At 46.3% G+C, this 17606-nt stretch overlaps 2 protein-coding genes across 3 annotated transcripts in view; both read left to right on the top strand.

The window, feature by feature from the left end:
* The window catches only part of rasgef1ba (RasGEF domain family, member 1Ba), a 45394-nt gene extending 42149 nt beyond the window's left edge, over positions 1-3245 (top strand). Inside the window, exons 10-13 of the mRNA XM_047016600.1 lie at positions 478-639; positions 916-1039; positions 1149-1221; positions 1780-3245. Coding sequence (XP_046872556.1) covers positions 478-639; positions 916-1039; positions 1149-1221; positions 1780-1804 — 384 coding nt within the window. The 3' untranslated portion in view covers positions 1805-3245. The remainder of the gene's footprint in view (positions 1-477; positions 640-915; positions 1040-1148; positions 1222-1779) is intronic.
* Positions 3246-3871: 626 nt separating this feature from the next.
* Positions 3872-17391, top strand: prkg2 (protein kinase cGMP-dependent 2). 2 transcript variants are annotated; one of them, XM_047016733.1, is made up of 19 exons: positions 3874-4015; positions 5191-5732; positions 7495-7661; positions 7928-8041; positions 8813-8918; positions 9327-9390; positions 10938-11015; positions 11920-12014; positions 12130-12198; positions 12490-12588; positions 13014-13161; positions 13457-13593; positions 14050-14139; positions 14365-14506; positions 14644-14807; positions 15049-15171; positions 15278-15340; positions 15929-15995; positions 16113-17391. In XM_047016733.1, the coding sequence occupies exons 1-19, from the start codon at positions 3968-3970 to the stop codon at positions 16206-16208; spliced, it is 2412 nt and encodes an 803-aa protein (XP_046872689.1). In that variant the 5' UTR covers positions 3874-3967; the 3' UTR covers positions 16209-17391. The 2 variants fall into 2 exon arrangements, with proteins under 2 accessions (XP_046872690.1, XP_046872689.1); XM_047016734.1 differs by lacking the exons at positions 15278-15340; positions 15929-15995; positions 16113-17391 and having other exon boundaries at positions 3872-4015; positions 14644-14803; positions 15049-15165.
* Positions 17392-17606: the final 215 nt, after the last annotated feature.

Genomic DNA, 17606 nt, shown 5'->3' with positions numbered 1-17606 from the left:
GACGTGTTTGTGCTCCAGCTCCTCTTGAGCAGGCCAGACGCTCTCTCCCCGGCCGGGGTCACATGTTCCAGAAAGCTTCTGTTGCCTCAACACACCCTGTTAGATAATCTACTGGAACCTTCCAACTCACAAGAAGAACTGAATTGTTTTTCACCTCTCATGCCTAGACCTAGTTTCCACACGTGTGTGTGTGTGGAGGGGGAAGGAGGGCCAGTGACACTTGTTTGTCAACATCAACTGGAGCGTAAACGTGTCATCACAAACGTCCGCTCTTCAGGGTTCCTGTCAGGATCATGTGTGTTGAGGCCAGATGACAAGTTGATCTGTATCAATCTGGGGACGAAGCTGTGAAGGATTTAAAGGACTAAAGATTTGTGTGGGTGGTAGCTTGTTTGTTTCATTGTAAAAACCAGGGACTTTTTCCACACTTTCTGTTTCTCTGGTAATGGTGGTGGAACCCAAGCTAGCTTGTTGTAGCCCGCTGGAAATCTCCTCCCAGCTGCACGGGGTTCTGAAACTCTCCTGTCATTGTTTGTCTTCCAGATTGTCATCCCGTTCTTCAGCCTCTTCATCAAAGACATCTATTTCTTCAACGAAGGGTGTGCCAACAGGCTACAGAGCGGACATGTCAATTTCAAGGTACTTACCTCTTCACCTGCACATCTTGTGGTTTGTAGTATAACAGCTTTGGCAGGGACTTTTCAGTTTGGATTTTCCATCACTTGGAAACGAATGTAGACAGTTTTAGCCAGCTTCCTCTTTGATTGACAGAGAATGAGGAAGTGACTGTATAAAAAGGGTGAATTCCTCAAAAGTTAATCGGCCTTTGTTGTTGGCAACCACGTAATGTTTAATTCAACTTTTATTTCATGGAAGAAACGTTAAGTTATTGTTGTATTTGTTGGGTGTAAACAGAAATTCTGGGAGCTGGCCAAGCAGGTGAGCGACTTCATGACATGGAAGAAGGTGGAGTGTCCGTTTGAGAAGGACCGCAAGGTCCTGCAGTACCTGCTGACGGCCCCCGTGTTTACAGAAGATGGTACGATCCAGAGCTGAGCAGATAACACAGATACATGAAGTGTGAAGTCAGGTGCTCTAACCAACGAGCTGCGTCCGTCAGTGTAACGTGTTGTCTCCTCCCCCCCCAGCGCTGTACGTGGCGTCATACGAGAGCGAGGGCCCTGAGAACACCATGGAGAAGGATCGCTGGAAGAGCCTGAGGTGTGTAGCTCTGTGCGGTCGTTCATCACCCCCGTCACCGTGGCCATGGGTCACACCCTCGCTCTAACCCGTCCACTGATCAATAGCTCACACACACCTCATCACTCCGAGCCATCGAATCACTTCATACACGCGTGTAAAGACACTGCATCCTTCAGGTTCATGCCCTTATACACGCACAAAGACACGTAGACACACACACACAACAATCAAACACTGCCCTGAGTGTCTATAAAACCTCAGACAAGATGGATGAGGAATCGCTCGGTTGGTTCAATTGGTTTTGTATTGTTCAAGAGCCCAGCATAGCTGACAGACGGATATTTACTCCGTTAGGGTGCGTCTGTGTCTGTCAGTCAGAAGGTTGAACAAGAAACCTGAACAGAGAAGTGACCAACAGACAATCTTTCCTAGAAACGCATTTACTAAACAAATCTGAGGTTCTCACAAATTAAATCTACTTAAACTGGTAAAATGTTGTGTCTCAGGGCTATTCTGGGGTAAAATAGTTATATTTTTTGACGTGCTAATAATGTGCCAATGTTTTTGTTTTGACAGATCCACTCTGCTAAGTAGAGTTTAAATTCCTGCAGGAGCCGCAAGTGTGAACAAGCCACGCTCCCTATGTTGGTGTCGTCCAAATAAGAGTTTCCCGCCTTTTGGAAGGAAAACGGACAATCTGTACTTCTCCAGAGAGAGGGCGTTATGTGTCCTACAGAGCTGTATTTCTAAGACTCGCTCTACTTTCTTTTACTCTTTTTACTGTACATTACAGGACGGCAAAACAAGCGCTTTTTCATCTCTTTGTATGACTTTATAGTCTTTTTTTAAAGAGGAAAAAAAAACATTGTGACCATCGATGTAACCGAAGAAGATGCTTCTGCAGTCGTCAGTGTCTTCACCATCCACCTGTTTGGCGGTTGACGCTGGTGATGCAAACTGTGTCTGACGTTTTCAAAAAACATAATGGTTTTACTGCTTAGTTTGGCTAGGAGTTTGCTGCTGGTTGGCGAACTTTCTTACAGGTATAACAAACTGGTCTCTGTGACAAAAGCCAGCATTTTGTGTATTGGGAACTCTTGTTAAACCTAAACCGCTATGTTGATATCGAATTATTAAGCTAACATTATTTGTAGATTTGTTTTGTGTTTGTTTTTTTCTATGTTTATGATGTAGCCCAACTGTTTTTCCTATGTTGTCGACCACACATTTTTTCTAAAGAGTTTTTGCAAAATATTTTGTGCAGAATGCACTAAGTGCATTCGATTAAAAAAAAGATGTCATTTCTGTTTGTCGTCTAAAGATTCGTAATTCTCTGAAAGCAGGAACACTCACTGAATGTCCGTTATCTATGGACTCTCAACCGGGATTCCAAGTTGAGGTGTTGGGATGATGTGGCTAATTTTTCCGATAATCACCGTTAGAACACATCTACCACTTTTCTTCTTGACATGACAGTAGGACCGAAATGCAGTGTGGTTGTACTGCCCCCTTGTGGGCGATATTTGTAAGGCGTGAATGAGGAAAACGAGTAGATTGAATGTGCGTATTAGTGAGTAGTGTTAGGATTTTAGATTTTTCAATGCTGGATAAAACAACACACAGTATAGTCTGATGTATATTCCTATTGTTATGATTATTATTTACACCGTATGTTTTATTTATGATTCTCTTTGTTGTTTTTTTCCATTATTATTCTATTATGTGTTCTTATTTAAGTTTGTACTAGGTACATAACATACTTAAGTAGTCATCGGATATCAATTTAATAAATATTTTTATAAAGTTTTTATGAAACACGATGTTCAGGGTACTAGCTCTCACTATGAAGTTAAACACATTGACTGATGTCTTGCTTGCCTTGTTCCAGCTTTCTTCCCCCACTCAGAATGATGTTGTGGTTTACTGTGTAAATATTTTTTTTCCTGTTTTTGTGTTTTGATTAAGATGGGCAGAGGAACCATTCATAATTGCATTATTTGTGTTAAGAGTAAGTGAAGTCAATAAAAGAATGCATAAGGTGACACTTCTGAAAGTGTATTTGTATATAGCCAGAACAAATGTTCTCCAGAAACTCATGTAGGCCTACATTTGAACAGCAAACCCCATCTCTTCAACACATGGGACTTGATCTCCCCCTACTGGTCAGAACATGCAAACGCAGAAGTGAATTTTTTACAACCCCTGAAATGATTCAGTGTTTTTTGTATACAATTTACATTTAGTCATTTGGCAGACACTTACAATTCCAAACAATAGTTTCACCCGTGTAAAATGCAATGCCTAATCAACTGCTAACTGTAGTATTGAGTTCATATACGTTAAGTAGGCTATTGAAAAAAGTGACAAGCCAATATGATGACTACTAGCTATAACAATGACCCTATTGTCACCCTAGTAACAGCAAAATCAATCCGTTATTGATCAGTACGTATGCTCACGTCAAAGCCTTCATTTAATAGACTTTAGTCAAGGAATTAACGTCACCGGCGACTTGAACTGTTGATATATGAATGGGACCAGAAACTTCAGTTAGGGAAATGTGTTTTATTAGATGATAATTGACCTTCGACTTTGGACAATTTTTGGTTTATAAATGAAGACAAATATATTATTGTTGGCTTTTATAGGAGACATGAACTGCACGCTCTGAATCAGTCTCGAGTTAGACTGAGCTCGCGCTTCTCTTGACACACGCACGCCCTGTTCAGAAGGGCTCGGTCCTTTTTATGCTGCTTGTGCTTTTATGTCCTCGTCGCTTTTCTACAACTTGGGATTCGGAAAAACTAACGTAGTAAGTAACATGTCTCATCTACTTTTATTTATAGGCTGAATAAGACAAGGTTTTTTGTAAATAAAACTAAGTTTCATGCGATTCAAACGTGACAAGGCAATTAAGTCGAGCAGGTGCCTGCATTGTTAACTTTCCTCTGCTTCACAGCCTAGTTCTACAGTCTAAAAGTAAATACTGTCTGTTGGAATGAAAGTGTTTGAAGAATACAATGTGTTATCGTTTACTAAAAATGCCAAGGCAAAGCTTTTTTTAATAATTGTGAGTTGATTCGAAAGTGATGCCATGATCGTATATTCATAAAACTCGACACAATTCATGTTGAAATAGCTATAAATAAATGAATCGGTAACAGACAAGATTGTTAAAGAATAACATGAATTCTAATTTCTCTCACATGTAGGCTTACATATGTAACAACTCTATGATATGGAAGTATATTTTTCGACCAACAAATCACTTTGTGCCGTGAAATAAGTCGCAGTCTCAAATGCATCAAGGCTAATATATGTAAGGGATTTAATCGGTATGAATGTGTAGGCAGTTAAATTATTCAACAGCCACACACACATTTACTGTAATGTCATTGTCTTCAGATATTTGTATTTTTGCGGATATGAGGGTATATAGGCCAACCCAATACTTTCAGTCTCTTTCAAACAATGACTGGAGCTTAATCTTTCTGCGGTTTTACTCTAGCCTAATTCCTTTCAATGCTGCATCTTGGCTTTGACGGAGAGTGTCCATGCAACGCAATACTTCCGGCCTGCTGAATTATAAATGGAGAGGACACATTGACCATTAGTCAGTCACAGATTTTCTCTCTTTCTCTCTTTGTCTCTCCTCCCCACCATCACCACACACACACTCTCTCTCTCTCTCTCTCTCTCTCGCTCTCTCTCTCAACACACATGACAGTGAACCATGAGCTGTAAAACGCACTTACTGAAATTTCCTTTGCGATAAACACAGAGAATTGAGATGCTTCACGCCCACCTCCCTGTTCAAACAAAATCTATTATCTACTTATTCATTGTCTGCCTTTAAAAATGTAGCTACTGTGTTACTAAACATACTTCATGGCAGGCACGTATGTTTGTTTTTAAAATGTTTTATTCTTTTATGGCACACAACATTTCCCTATTTCTGAATCTCGTTTTTCCAAACCTATGAACCAGACGATGGGAAACGGGTCGATGAAATCCAAACGCTTCAAGCGAGGCGACGGCGCCCCATCCGTCGCCTCTAACGGCTGCGTCCACAGAGAGCCGCCTCACGGGCCTTCTGGGAGGCTCCCGGGGGCCGAGGCCCTGCAGGCGAGGGTGGAGGAGCTGGAGCGGCAGGCGAGGAGTAGGGCAGAGGAGCTGAGCACCAAGGAGCAGCAAATCAGAGCTCTGCAGGAGCAGCTGGGGAGGCAGACCAGGGCGGTGGAGGAGCTGGGCGACCAGCTCCAGAGCAAGTGTCTCCAGCTGAGCCAGCTCCAGGACGTGATGAGGAACCAGGCTGGGGCGAGGGGACCCTGCCTGGGGCTGGGGGCCCAGCCCCCCCCCGTGAAGGCTGGCAGGTTCGGCCCCAACATCAGTGGGATGATCAAGGGCACGCTGAGCAGGAGGTCGGGGGCCAAGGCTGGGGTGTCTGCTGAGCCCACCTCCAGGACCTACGACTCCACCAACCTGCCCAAGTTCTCCTTCGAGAAGGCTCGCGTGCCAAAGGATGCCAGGTAGGATGCTTGGTAGTCATCAGTGTCTGCGTTGGAGCTGAGTCAAAACAACTGACTGTTAACTGGGGGGGTCAGATGGCTGAGCGGTGAGGGAATCGTGCTACCAATCAGAAGGTTGCCGGTTTGATTCCCAGTCGTGCAAAATGACATTGTGTCCCTTGGCTGCGTTTCCCGAAAGCGTCGTAAGCCTAAGTTGATCGTAGAATTCGTAGTTTTACGGGCCGTTCCCAAAGACATCGCAGCTAAAGTGTCTCTTGAAAATTCGTAACTCTTGAAAGTGCATAGATTAGCCTACACTTTACGAGCATGTTTGGGAAACGCACGTAAGAATTATCGATGGTTTAGTTTTTTGGTCGATAGTTGCGACAAGCCATCGTTATCGGGAAACGCAGCCCTGGGCAAGGCACTTCACCCTACTTGTCTCGGGGAATGTCCCTGTACTTACTGTAAGTGCGTCTGCTAAATGACTAAATGTAAACTAATGAGCCTGGCTAATTACCCCAGTGAGCAAACAAGACCTTTAGCAGGATTTCTGAAGATCAAGACTGGTTCTTGTTATGATGGACAATGTCTCATTTATTAGTCTGTACTGTAGGCTTCTGTATTCATGAAGTGTGACTGACAGATGTGCCTCTCAGATCTGATTATTGTCAAAACGAATCAATAAGCCCACCTTAGACACCATTCAAATCTGAATCACATTGTCATGGATACGTCCAACTGCTGCTCATCTCAAATCAGAGACTTCTATTCAGCTCGCATCGGTCGGCTAATTAGCAACTAGCTGTGTCATTTACACCTAAAATGTGTGGCCCATCTAGCCAACCCGCTATTGAGTAAATACTTCTTCTGTGTATTGAGAGCCAGGCTGTGTAGGATATCAAGCTGTTGTCTGGAGTATAAAGCATGCTGTGATGGTCTCAGTCCTCTGTTAGCATGTTTAAAACATCTGGCCCTTAATGAGGAGAGAATTCTCCTCACCACCAAGAGGAATGATTATCAAATGTTTTGTAATGATCCTGTCTGGTAGCACTCATACACAAAGGCCTTTGAACTGAGTGCTCGAGCTGTGAGTGACAGTGTTCAAGCCTGGAGGACTGTACCATCACAATAAAGAGGGCTGGAGGACTGTACCATCACAATTAAGAGGGCTGGAGGACTGTACCATCACAATAAAGAGGGCTGGAGGACTGTACCATCACAATTAAGAGGGCTGGAGGACTGTACCATCACAATAAAGAGGGCTGGAGGACTGTACCATCACAATAAAGAGGGCTGGAGGACTGTACCATCACAATAAAGGTTTCTTCCACAGGCTCTGTGTGGGCGGGTGGCCGTGTTTACGGTCTGGGTGGTGGAGAAGAGGGCTGGACTGTTCTCTGGGAGGCAGCATCGGGCTCTTTCATGTGACGTGACAGAGCTGGCGGGTGCTCTGACCCCTTCAGGGTCTTTGAAGGGTCACTGTCAGTTGATGACAGGAGAGAAACCAATGCTTATTTTTTTTAACCAGTCGGTAACACCAGAGTGGGTTTTTAAGGATGGTATTAATTAACATCTATGTTCTTGTCTCCATAATGGACATTTAATAGTAGTCAGAAGTCATCACAGCGATAGCTGAACTTTCACTCATTAGAATCACACCCAACATCTAAACAGCCATCCAATCTAACCTCATCATGTGACGAAAGGGATGTCTGAACAGGAGGGAGACGGATTCAGACCAAAAGGAGCGGATCAAGTGACCGTGTGTGTGTGTTTACAGTGTGAAGAAGCTCCTGGTTGAGGCCCTGGTCCAGAACCAGTACCTGAGCTGTCTGGAGCCTCAACAGGTCCGGGACATGGTGGAGTGCATGTACCAGAGCACCTACCAGCAGGGCCACTACGTCATCAGGCAGGGCGAGCCGGGGAACCACCTGTTTGTCCTAGCAGGTGGGGCGACACACACACACATGCAGGATACATGTATTCTACCAATGACTTGTTGACTGAAAGCTGTCTTCCCGGGACAGTCACCCTGTGTTGTCATGAGTCCGCAGTACCTGCCACTGTGCTCATGACTAGTCTAACAGTTAACAGTTTAATACACTCACTAAAGATGAGGAGTTGGATATCCCTCATGTCTGGTCTCAGCCTCGAGTCCATGATGTTTGTGTGTTAGCTTTTGATCAGTGATGACCCTGGTTTGGTGCCCTCAGATGGGAAGCTGGACGTGTTTCAGCACAGCAAGCTGCTGTCAGCTGTGGCTCTCTGGACCACGTTTGGGGAACTGGCCATCTTGTATAACTGTACCAGGACTGCGTCTGTAAGAGGTAAGCTGATGTTCCCAACCCTCTCTCTAGCTGGCTGTCAGACAGACTGGGTAACTGGGATAGATCATTAAGGGATAATCCATAGGGGATCATAAACAGCAGAGACTGGGATATTGAACAAGGCCTGAGATTGTACCAGGCGTAGCTTTCTCATTTAAACAACGCAACATCCATGTTTTGAACTGCCCCTCCCCTCCCCTCCCCCCCAGATAGGTCATTAGACAGTCATAAACCTTCTGCAGAGAGGTGTTGACAAAGGACTAGCATCAGATCCCAGACCGTGTTTCCTGATTGGCCAGTGCCATCTTGGCATTCAAGAGCCCATACCATGGCTCTGTGGGTTCTTTGTCCGGGGGTCTCCCAATGACATATTTGTGTATTTTTCCAAGTAATTGGCTTGTAGCTGTAGGTCGGCCTGACCTTTCTCCTCCACACAGACGACCATCGACAGTTTGGCAGTCAGGCTTCTTTCTCCACCGCTGTTTATGTTCCAGAGAGTCGTCACAAGAAGGGGATGAAAGGGAATATCAGTCCTGCTTCTCATTCTGGCTGACACACTGCACATGCTGCTTCCTCCTACTCTGCTGTTGAACCCAGCTGCTGAAGTCTGTCCTCCCACCATGCCCTCCCCCTCAACCCCCATGCCCTCCCCGACACCAGCCCACAGACCTGTGAGGTCGCAGGTTAACCAGCCTCCATTTGGAGGGGGTCAGAGGTCAAGCCCTGGAGGGCTGTGGGTACTTCCTGTGTTTGATGTTGCTGTGGTTACAGCGGCCAGCCAGGTGAAGGTGTGGGCTCTGGACAGGGAGGTGTTCCAGAACGTCATGAGGATGACGGCGGAGAAACGACACGAACAACACCGCCACTTCCTCCGAAGGTGCGTCCCAAACATTTAACTTCCTGTTTTCATTCCACTTCATTATACTGAAGTTCAACTCAGAAAAGGATCTGTGCATCTATCCACATCAGAACCATCCTGGATGTTTGTATTTGTAAAAACCTACAGAGGAACTGGTGTTAGTTTGATCAAAGATTCGCTTGCAAACATTTGTACCTTCACTCGCGTTAAATCACAAAGTTGAAAGTGAAGCTAAGTGTAATTGATCTGAAAGGCTTTGAGCTGAGCCCAGCTCAGGCTGGGGTGTCTGTTCCAAAATCAAGCCAGAGAAACACAAACTTAGCTCCTGAAATGTTACCAAGAACTGTTCGAGGCACAGAACACCTGTGCATGACAAACAGTTCTGTTTCGTAGTTGCTGTACATATTTTTGCCTTTTTCTTTCCAGTGTTTCACTGTTGGCCAACCTACCAGAAGACAAACTCAGTAAAATAGTGGACTGCTTAGAAGTGGTAAGTAGCTGCATTGACTCATAAACAAACTTTGTAAATGATTCAAGTTCAGTCATGAGTCCCATAATGTCTGTACAGCAGGATTTCTGGAGTACGCGCTCCCGTTACCCGACACTCTGAAGCCGCAGGACTGTTGTGTTCCAGACACTCGCTGTCAAAATGTCATCACCGCCAGCCCTCTCATATTGCTGTGTGTCAGCATATTTCTTGCCCTGGAGTCTGCGAGTCCACACAGATTACCTTCTTGATGAACTGCTCTCATACTATTCCTGTCATCGCAAAGTCCCATATATTGTTACTGTAATTATTTGACCAAGTCACCAGGAAGTGTTTATTCAAATGGGAGATGAGTGATTAGTTAAAGATGTGTGTGAGACAGCCAGGAGAAGCCTGTGTGTGTGTGTGTGTGTCACTTCGACAGAGAGGGACGTGGTTCCTGTCAGCTCGGGGTCAGACTCTCTCTTTCTCTCTCTTTCTGTCTCTCCCTCTCTGTCTCTCTGTCTCTCTCTCCCTCTGTCTCTCTCTCTCTCTCTCTCTCTCTCTCTCTCTCTCTCTCTCTCCCTCTCTGTCTCTCTCCCTGCGTGTTCTTACAGCGAGAACTTGAAGGACGTTCCTCTCGGTTGCTGTTCCTGCGAGGTCACGAACAGGAGAGCTCCGTTATTCCCTCGTCTCTTGACAGACTTGATTACACTCTGCCTCCAGGGAGGCACGCACATGTGCAACCCAATCGCAGTGCAGATGTTTCTCTCCAATTAGGAAGATAATGCTAACATCCCGCTACTTGTCACTATACAGTGGGGGGAAGGGAACAGTGTGTGTGTGCAAGGTCATATCATATTGACACCAAATCAAATATGGTCTTGGTGTACAAGTTCAAACCCGGGGATGATTTTGCTCCGTAAATATAAAACCTGTTTCTGCAGGAAAATCCCACTCGTGTCAAGAGTGGTGACTGTAAACTGAGAGAGGAGAGGTTGTACAGCAGCCGTGAAGAGTCCCACGATCTTACAAGGGTTATGGTTAGGGAAATTCATGATTTAATAATGATCTGAGAATGAATGATTTCATAATCGGATACATTATTTAAAATCTGATAAAACATTTAAAATCAGATGAATCATTTACATTTAGTCTTTTTGCAGACGCACTTATCCAGAGCAACTTACAGTAAGTACAGGAACATTCCCCCGAGGCAAGTAGGGTGAAGTGCCTTGCCCTAGGACACAACGTCATTTGTCATGGCCAAGAATCAAACCAGCAACCTCCTGATTAGTAGCCTGACTCCCTAACCGCTCAGCTATCTGACCCCCCCAGTTAACTGTCAGTTGTGATGATTTAATCATCCAAATGGCAGCTCTGTGGCCATCCTGTCTCGTCCACAGTTATGACTTGCTGATCCTCAGACAGACTCTCCCCCTCAGCCAGTTACTGGGTGGCGTGGAGGGAGGGCTGGACCCGATGCTACCATAAATGATCATAACATTGCAGTTTAAATAACGGCAATAATACTAATACTATTCTGACTGTGCTCCTTTTTCTCCCGACAGGAATACTACGACAAGGGGGAGTACGTCCTCCGCGAGGGAGAGGAAGGGAGCACCTTCTACATCATCGCCAAGGGAACGGTACCTCCCTCTCACCTCCCACCTTCACACCCTCTCACCCCCCACCTTCACACCCTCTCACCCCCCCACCTTCACACCCTCTCACCCCCCACCTTCACACCCTCTCACCCCCCCATCTTTACACCCTCTCACCCCCCCACCTTTAAACCCGCCTCAGACGAAAACACAAGTTTTGTGGGCACGCATTTGTGCTTTGGAACGTGCTCGGATGTGTGCGTGCACATTGTGGTTTCTCTCGCAGTCAGTTTAGGCTCGACTGTCAAACTGTGTTTACTGTAGGTTGTAGGAGTGTGTAGGAACTCTCTCCTCCTCCTCACCTCCTCCCCTGGGTGTGTGTGTGCCTGTGAGGAGGGTGTAACAGGACACTGATGTGCGGGGGGAGATGTTCAGAGTAAGGGAGCTGCATCCTCCAGGGACTCACAGGCAGAAGGAGCCAATGAGGGTCAGGTAGCATGCCGTCAGCGCCAGGCTAACGAGAGGGAGGCAGATGTTTCTGTGTGTGTGTATGTGTGTGTGGGGGGGGGGGGGTGCTAATGCAGGGAATGGCGCCATGACCCCCCCTACCACACACACACACACACACACACTTACGACCAGTGGGGACTGTATAAACGGCGTACTACAAACCTTACTCCCCCACAAAAAATGGCAGAGGTCAACCGAGGCGTTCAGCTAAATCGTGCCGTTATTGCACATGAGGGCTGATGTCATTCTGGTTGGTGAATTATGCACTGGTGCCCCCATGCTACTGTCTGTTTACCAACGAAAGCTTTTCTTAGCTACGTAGCCTGGTTTGTTGAGCATTAGTCAGCTCGCTACCGAGACCTAGTCCCCAGGAGAAGAACAATCCTTGTTTTGATAGTGTGCCGTTGCTAATAGTGTTATTTCTTCGTCTGTTGTAAAGATCAAGGTGACTCAGAGCACAGAGCAACACAAGGAGCCCCAAACCATCAACACACTGCAGAAAGGAGATTACTTTGGAGAGAAGGCCCTCATCAGGTAACTTCACACACACACACAGAGCATTTTAAACTGTCCCGTTGACTGGTACCTCTAGATGTTGGTTTGTAAGGACTGATCTTACCTGTGTGTGTGTGTGTGTGACTGACATCAGTGATGATGTGCGGTCGGCTAACATCATCGCGGAGGAGGATGGTGTGGAGTGCCTGGTGATCGACCGAGCGTGAGTACCACCCCCAGGGGGCGCTGCAGACTCAGACCGGCTGAGATGAACTGGGACAGCAGGCAGTTGGAGAAGAGAGTTTACTGAACGACAATGATTAGAAAACTAAATACAGTATAGGATCATCAGTCACATTGGAGGAGCATTTAGGATGTGTAGACGGGTGGTTTATATGTGGTGAAGTTGTGCGATGGAGAAAAAAGGCTTCATATGTGCATTGGCTTGCTTATTTTCTTTTTACACCTGTCCACAAATAATGGAGCGTTTGTTTTTTTAAATGTTTACCTCCAGAACATTTGATCTGACAGTGGGCACTTTCAACGAGCTGCAAAAGCATCTCCATGGTTACGTGGCGACCCTCGACCGCGACGACAAGAAAAGACACGCCAAGTGAGTCTGACCAACAACCAGGGTGTCATACCTCCATGAGCCAGACCAGGGGTCTCCAACCAGGGTGTCATACCTCCATGACCCAGACCAGGGGTCTACAACCAGGGTGTCATACCTCCATGAGCCAGACCCGACACCCAGGGGTCTACTCCCCACCACCAGTGACTTCACTTGGGGCGCAGTGGAGGGAATGGCCCTAGAACAGGCTGGTGGTTTAATATGACTGGAAACAAAGCTGCCTTTCACCTGAATGATGGGTTCCTGCAGTGATATCCAGACACTGAAACAGCAGGGAGGCTTTTGGTCCAACTTTGGCCAGTGTACTGCCTCTCTCTGCCTCTCTCTGCCTCTCACAAACATGCACACTCACTCGGCCTCTCTCTGCCTCTCACAAACATGCGCCCTCTCTCTGCCTCTCTCATGAGGTCTGAGTGCTCCAGTCACCCCAGTCCACCCCTGTCCCCCGGCCTGGTCCAGCTGAAGGAGAGTGCGTCTCACCCCCCCTCTGTACCCCTGGACAGCCTGGAGGTCATTGCTACGCTGGGCGTGGGAGGATTCGGCAGGGTGGAGCTGGTGAGGCTGTCACTCAGTTTTTATGGCTTTTTAAAAACCTGTTCTTTCTTTTTATATCTGTTTGAGAGGTACTTTTTACTAACTGGGCAGGATTATCCAGCCTAACTTTAATTTTATTTTTGAAGTCAGTCCCAAAATGTTTCCTTTTCCATAGCCCGCCCACCCCAGTTAGCTAGCTTTGAGTTTGTTCTGAAAGATAAAAACACACCACGCAATTTCAAACCGACGATTCAGTAGTGGCGTCTGCTTTGACGGTACATGTGACCAGAGCTGAAGCCGTGTGCGCCCACTACAGGTGAAGGTGAAGAACAAGGATGTGACATTCGCCCTCAAGGTGATGAAGAAGAAACACATCGTGGAGAACCACCAGGAGGAGCACATCCACTCAGAGAGAAGCATCCTGGCCGAGGCCTCCTCACCCTTCATCGTCAAGTAAGTCCTTCAGCCAACTGCCGGCTCCCCTGTCAGGATGTTCTCACTGTAAACATCCCTGTAAGGAGAAGGGTCTGGCTGAGAGAAAGTCCGTCTGTACAACACCAAGCCATAACTGTGGATATTCAACAGAAAAACGTTTTAAATTACATTTCTTACTCTCATTTAAAACAGACATTTAAAGCATCATGTATTACTGAAGCTCAGTGATGTGAAATGGAGACAGGTTTCATGGAGCAGTTCAGCACAGCAACTTGGTTATCTTTTATATGAGCACGCAGGATGTAAATCCCCCGAGGTTGTTAATGCCGTCCCCGACTCGAGCTCCCATTCCCCCCTGCTCGTACACCCAGATATGAAAGCCATCCATCAGCCCCTTCCACCTCCGCAATATTCTGGACCACAGAAAAACGAAACCTCTCAAATCTAAACTTCCCCTCTCCTTCCTCCCTCCAGGCTTTACGCCACGTTCAAGGATAACAAGTATGTGTACATGCTGCTGGAGGCCTGCCTAGGAGGGGAGATCTGGAGTCTGCTGAGAGACAGGTGAGTGGAACAACAGCCTTTTCTATGAGGTATAATTATCCTCTGTCTCTGGCACCTTATGGAAATAAATGCAAGACTTGATATCAACATTTGATCAGATAACTGTTGCTGAAATGTCAGTTGGTCGTTATTTTGTCGGCACATCTAAAAATCTTGCTGAAAGCAAGTCATTCGTTCTAAAGCAACGTACAGGGGGGATTTGAACCTCTGCTCTCTTCTCTCCAGGGGAAGCTTTGACGAGGCCACGGCCCGATTCTGCGTTGGCTGTGTCACCGAAGCCTTCGACTATCTCCACCGCAACCGAGTCCTCTACAGAGACCTGAAGCCTGAGAATCTCATGCTGGATGCTGATGGATACATCAAACTTGTACACAGCTTGTTGATCTTTTGACACAAACATGAGTCCTGATTGAATTGTGAATGAATGAATGAATGAATGAATGGTGAGTGAATTAATTGTGAATAAGTGAATGAATGACACCTTCATGCCCGGCCCTCTCTCAGGTGGATTTTGGCTTTGCCAAGAAGATCCGGTGTGGCCAGAAGACCTGGACGTTCTGCGGCACGCCGGAGTACGTGGCCCCAGAGATCATCCTGAACAAGGGCCACAGCTTCAGCGTGGACTTCTGGTCCCTGGGGATCCTGGTCTTTGAGCTCCTTACAGGCAGGTCTGGAACACTACTACCTTCACAGCTAACCACATTCAGGGTTTACCTTCAATACCCTATGACTATCAGCCCCCATCATCACCACTAATGCCTCCATCACCAGTGGTTCTCAACCCTGGTCCTCGGGGACCCCCCCCAGGGACCTGTTTTAGACGTTTCCAAGGCCACTGACCTACACCATCATCAGCACTACACGTTTGCTTTGCCGTCCCCAAATCCCCTGACCTGTGTCCTTCCACAGCCCTCCGTTCTCCGGCAGCGACCAGATGATGACATACACCTTCATCCTGAAAGGCATCGAAAAGATGGACTTCCCCAAGAGAGTCACCAAGAGACCTGAGGACCTCATCAGGAAGCTGTGCAGGTAAGCACACAGACGTCAGGCTGAAGTGACGGCAGGAACCAGGAAGTGTTGTCTCCTTCTGTCAGGGTCTCACCTTCGTGTCTCTCTGCTCTTCCCCCTCGTTCAGACGGAACCCCTCAGAGCGTCTGGGAAACCTGAAGAATGGGATCGGTGACATCAAAAAGCACAGGCATGGAGTAACAATAACGTTTCAAACGAATGATTCACATCTTCCTGAATAATCTCTAACCTCCGCCCCTCTGGGTTGGAAGGGGGCAGATGAAAGGCACAGGGAACAGAAAAGTTATCCGGGAAATGTAATGAGTACGGCTGAATGCCAAGTCGTTCTCTACTCTCTCTCCATCACCCCTCGTCTGTCTTTCTCCCTGAGAGAACAGCGACACCAGCCTGCTAACTCAGGCTCATGACAGCCCTCAGCTTAATGTGATCAGTACTGAGAGCCACACAGCCAGGGTGTTCAGGCTGCCACTGACCTCAGAGACCCTCCCCACCACCATCCTACCCGAGGGCTAATGCTGTACGCTTACCTGGAAAAGCTCCATGACTCGAGACGCAATTCAATTTGAGCTCTTTAAATTATGTTAGTGGACTGCGGCTGATTTGTGGATATGGTTCTGCCGTTTGGGAAGGGTTAGGAACGGGCAAGGCCTTGGCCTCAACCCAAATATAACACTGTGCCATCGACCAGGTCCAACAGTTATGTTTTATGTTCAGCTTGTTGTAAGATGTGGTAGATTTAACCTCTCCCTACTCACAGGTGGTTCAATGGCTTCAACTGGGAGGGACTGAAAAAGAGGTCTTTACAGTCTCCTCTGAGAAGAGAGGTGAGTCACTGTGACTGTCACCTGGCTGAACACACTGACAGCTGCTGTTGAAGCAGTTACTGATGTGAGAGTGGTGTCTCTGCTGACAGCATGTCTATGTCTCTCTCTCCTCTACAGCTGCAAGGACCAACAGACCTCAGCTACTTTGACAGCTACGCCCCGGATGAGGATACCCCCCCTGACGAGCTGTCTGGATGGGATATGGACTTCTAAGAGGTCCCCCCCTCCTCTCCCCTGCCCCTGCCCCCCTCCCCCCTCCCCGCTGTCTCCCCAGGCAGAGTAACAGTCCCAGAGATCATATTTACCTGGTGAGTCAGCGTCGTCTCAGCGGAGGAGGTGGTCAGAGCCTCTGATTGGTCGGTGATGTCTGGGATTTCAGGGAGAGCCAGGCGTGTTGGTGTACCACAGACGTGGGAGTGTAAATATTGTATATTTAAAGCGAGTTGTTTACAGATGTAGTGTACAGTGTATGCTGTATGTGCTTGAGCACCAGAGGGAGATGACAACATTCAGGGATCAGGTTTGTGTATAAACATTTTGGTTGTCTTTGGAAGTGCTTTTTCTCGAGAGGGAAATGTCCCCCCCAAATTTCCATCAACCGTAAAGATCCAAATTCATCCAATGGCAAAAGGATGTGGGCCAAATCCTTGAAGTAATTATGGATTTATGACTTTGGAACTACTCCCTTCATTTGTGTGATGAAAAGTTCATACAAAACGTTACAAAAAGGTTGGAATGAAATTCTACTGTGGTATTACATGTGGTATGATTTGATACACTGTATGGCCAAAAGCATGTGGACACCTTCCCATCACACCTATATGATGTGTAGCCCGTTCCAAAACATGACTGTCCTGCACAGAAACACCATCAAACACATGTAGGATCAATGCTAACGCCATCTGCAAGCCAGCTCTAATCAACCAACATCAGAGCCCAGCCTCTCAAATGCTCTTGTGGCTCCATGGAAGCAAATCCCACATTAATGTTCTATTGGAAATACTTTACAGAAAAGTGAAGGCAGTTAAACAAAGTTGGGACCAACTCCATTTTAATGCCTGAGATTTTGGAATGAGAGGTTTAACAAACAGGTGTCCATTTATATATATATATGTATATATATATAAGGCCATATAGTGCAAGTTTGTGTTAACACTACATGCTACTGCTTTTTAGAAGGATTTGAAATATGTGTGTTTACAGTACTTACAATGACTTATAGGTTGACCTACATGGTCTAAAATACCAATGTAAAAGTGTACAAGGGCAATTTACACTAGAATATTTGATCTGATCTATATTTTAGGTAAAATGTTCCGGAAGTGGTAGTACAGACAATAAATTGTTTTTGAATTACAACGTAATTTGCTGTATTATTTTCTCACATAACCACATGGTAGCACCTGGTTATCACTTGACTTTAAATTAAATGAGTGCAGTATTTTCCTTTCTATACCATCTTCCACACTATATCGTTTTTTCACGAGAGATTTAGGAATTTTACTTACATAACTTTATTCATTCCTTGAATGCTTTGTAAAGAAGGATGGTGCCCCAAGTAAGGAGATGGAACCATGCTTTTAGTAGAGACCAGTGTTCTGGAAACCTATG

This window comes from Hypomesus transpacificus, unplaced genomic scaffold (genome assembly GCF_021917145.1).
Source record: "Hypomesus transpacificus isolate Combined female unplaced genomic scaffold, fHypTra1 scaffold_42, whole genome shotgun sequence".
NCBI classification, from domain to species: domain Eukaryota; kingdom Metazoa; phylum Chordata; class Actinopteri; order Osmeriformes; family Osmeridae; genus Hypomesus; species Hypomesus transpacificus.
The sequence above is the reverse complement of the archived record's forward strand: the minus strand, read 5'-3'. Positions and strand labels throughout refer to the sequence as shown.

Excerpts from the sequence above, each read along its gene's own strand:
- prkg2 (XM_047016733.1), top strand. The coding sequence starts at position 3,968 with ATGTCCTCGTCGCTTTTCTACAACTTGGGATTCGGAAAAACTAACGTA. Across the intron at positions 8,919-9,326 it reads CACCGCCACTTCCTCCGAAG|TGTTTCACTGTTGGCCAACC; the intron begins GTGCGTCCCAAA and ends TTTTCTTTCCAG. Across the intron at positions 14,140-14,364 it reads TGGAGTCTGCTGAGAGACAG|GGGAAGCTTTGACGAGGCCA; the intron begins GTGAGTGGAACA and ends TCTTCTCTCCAG.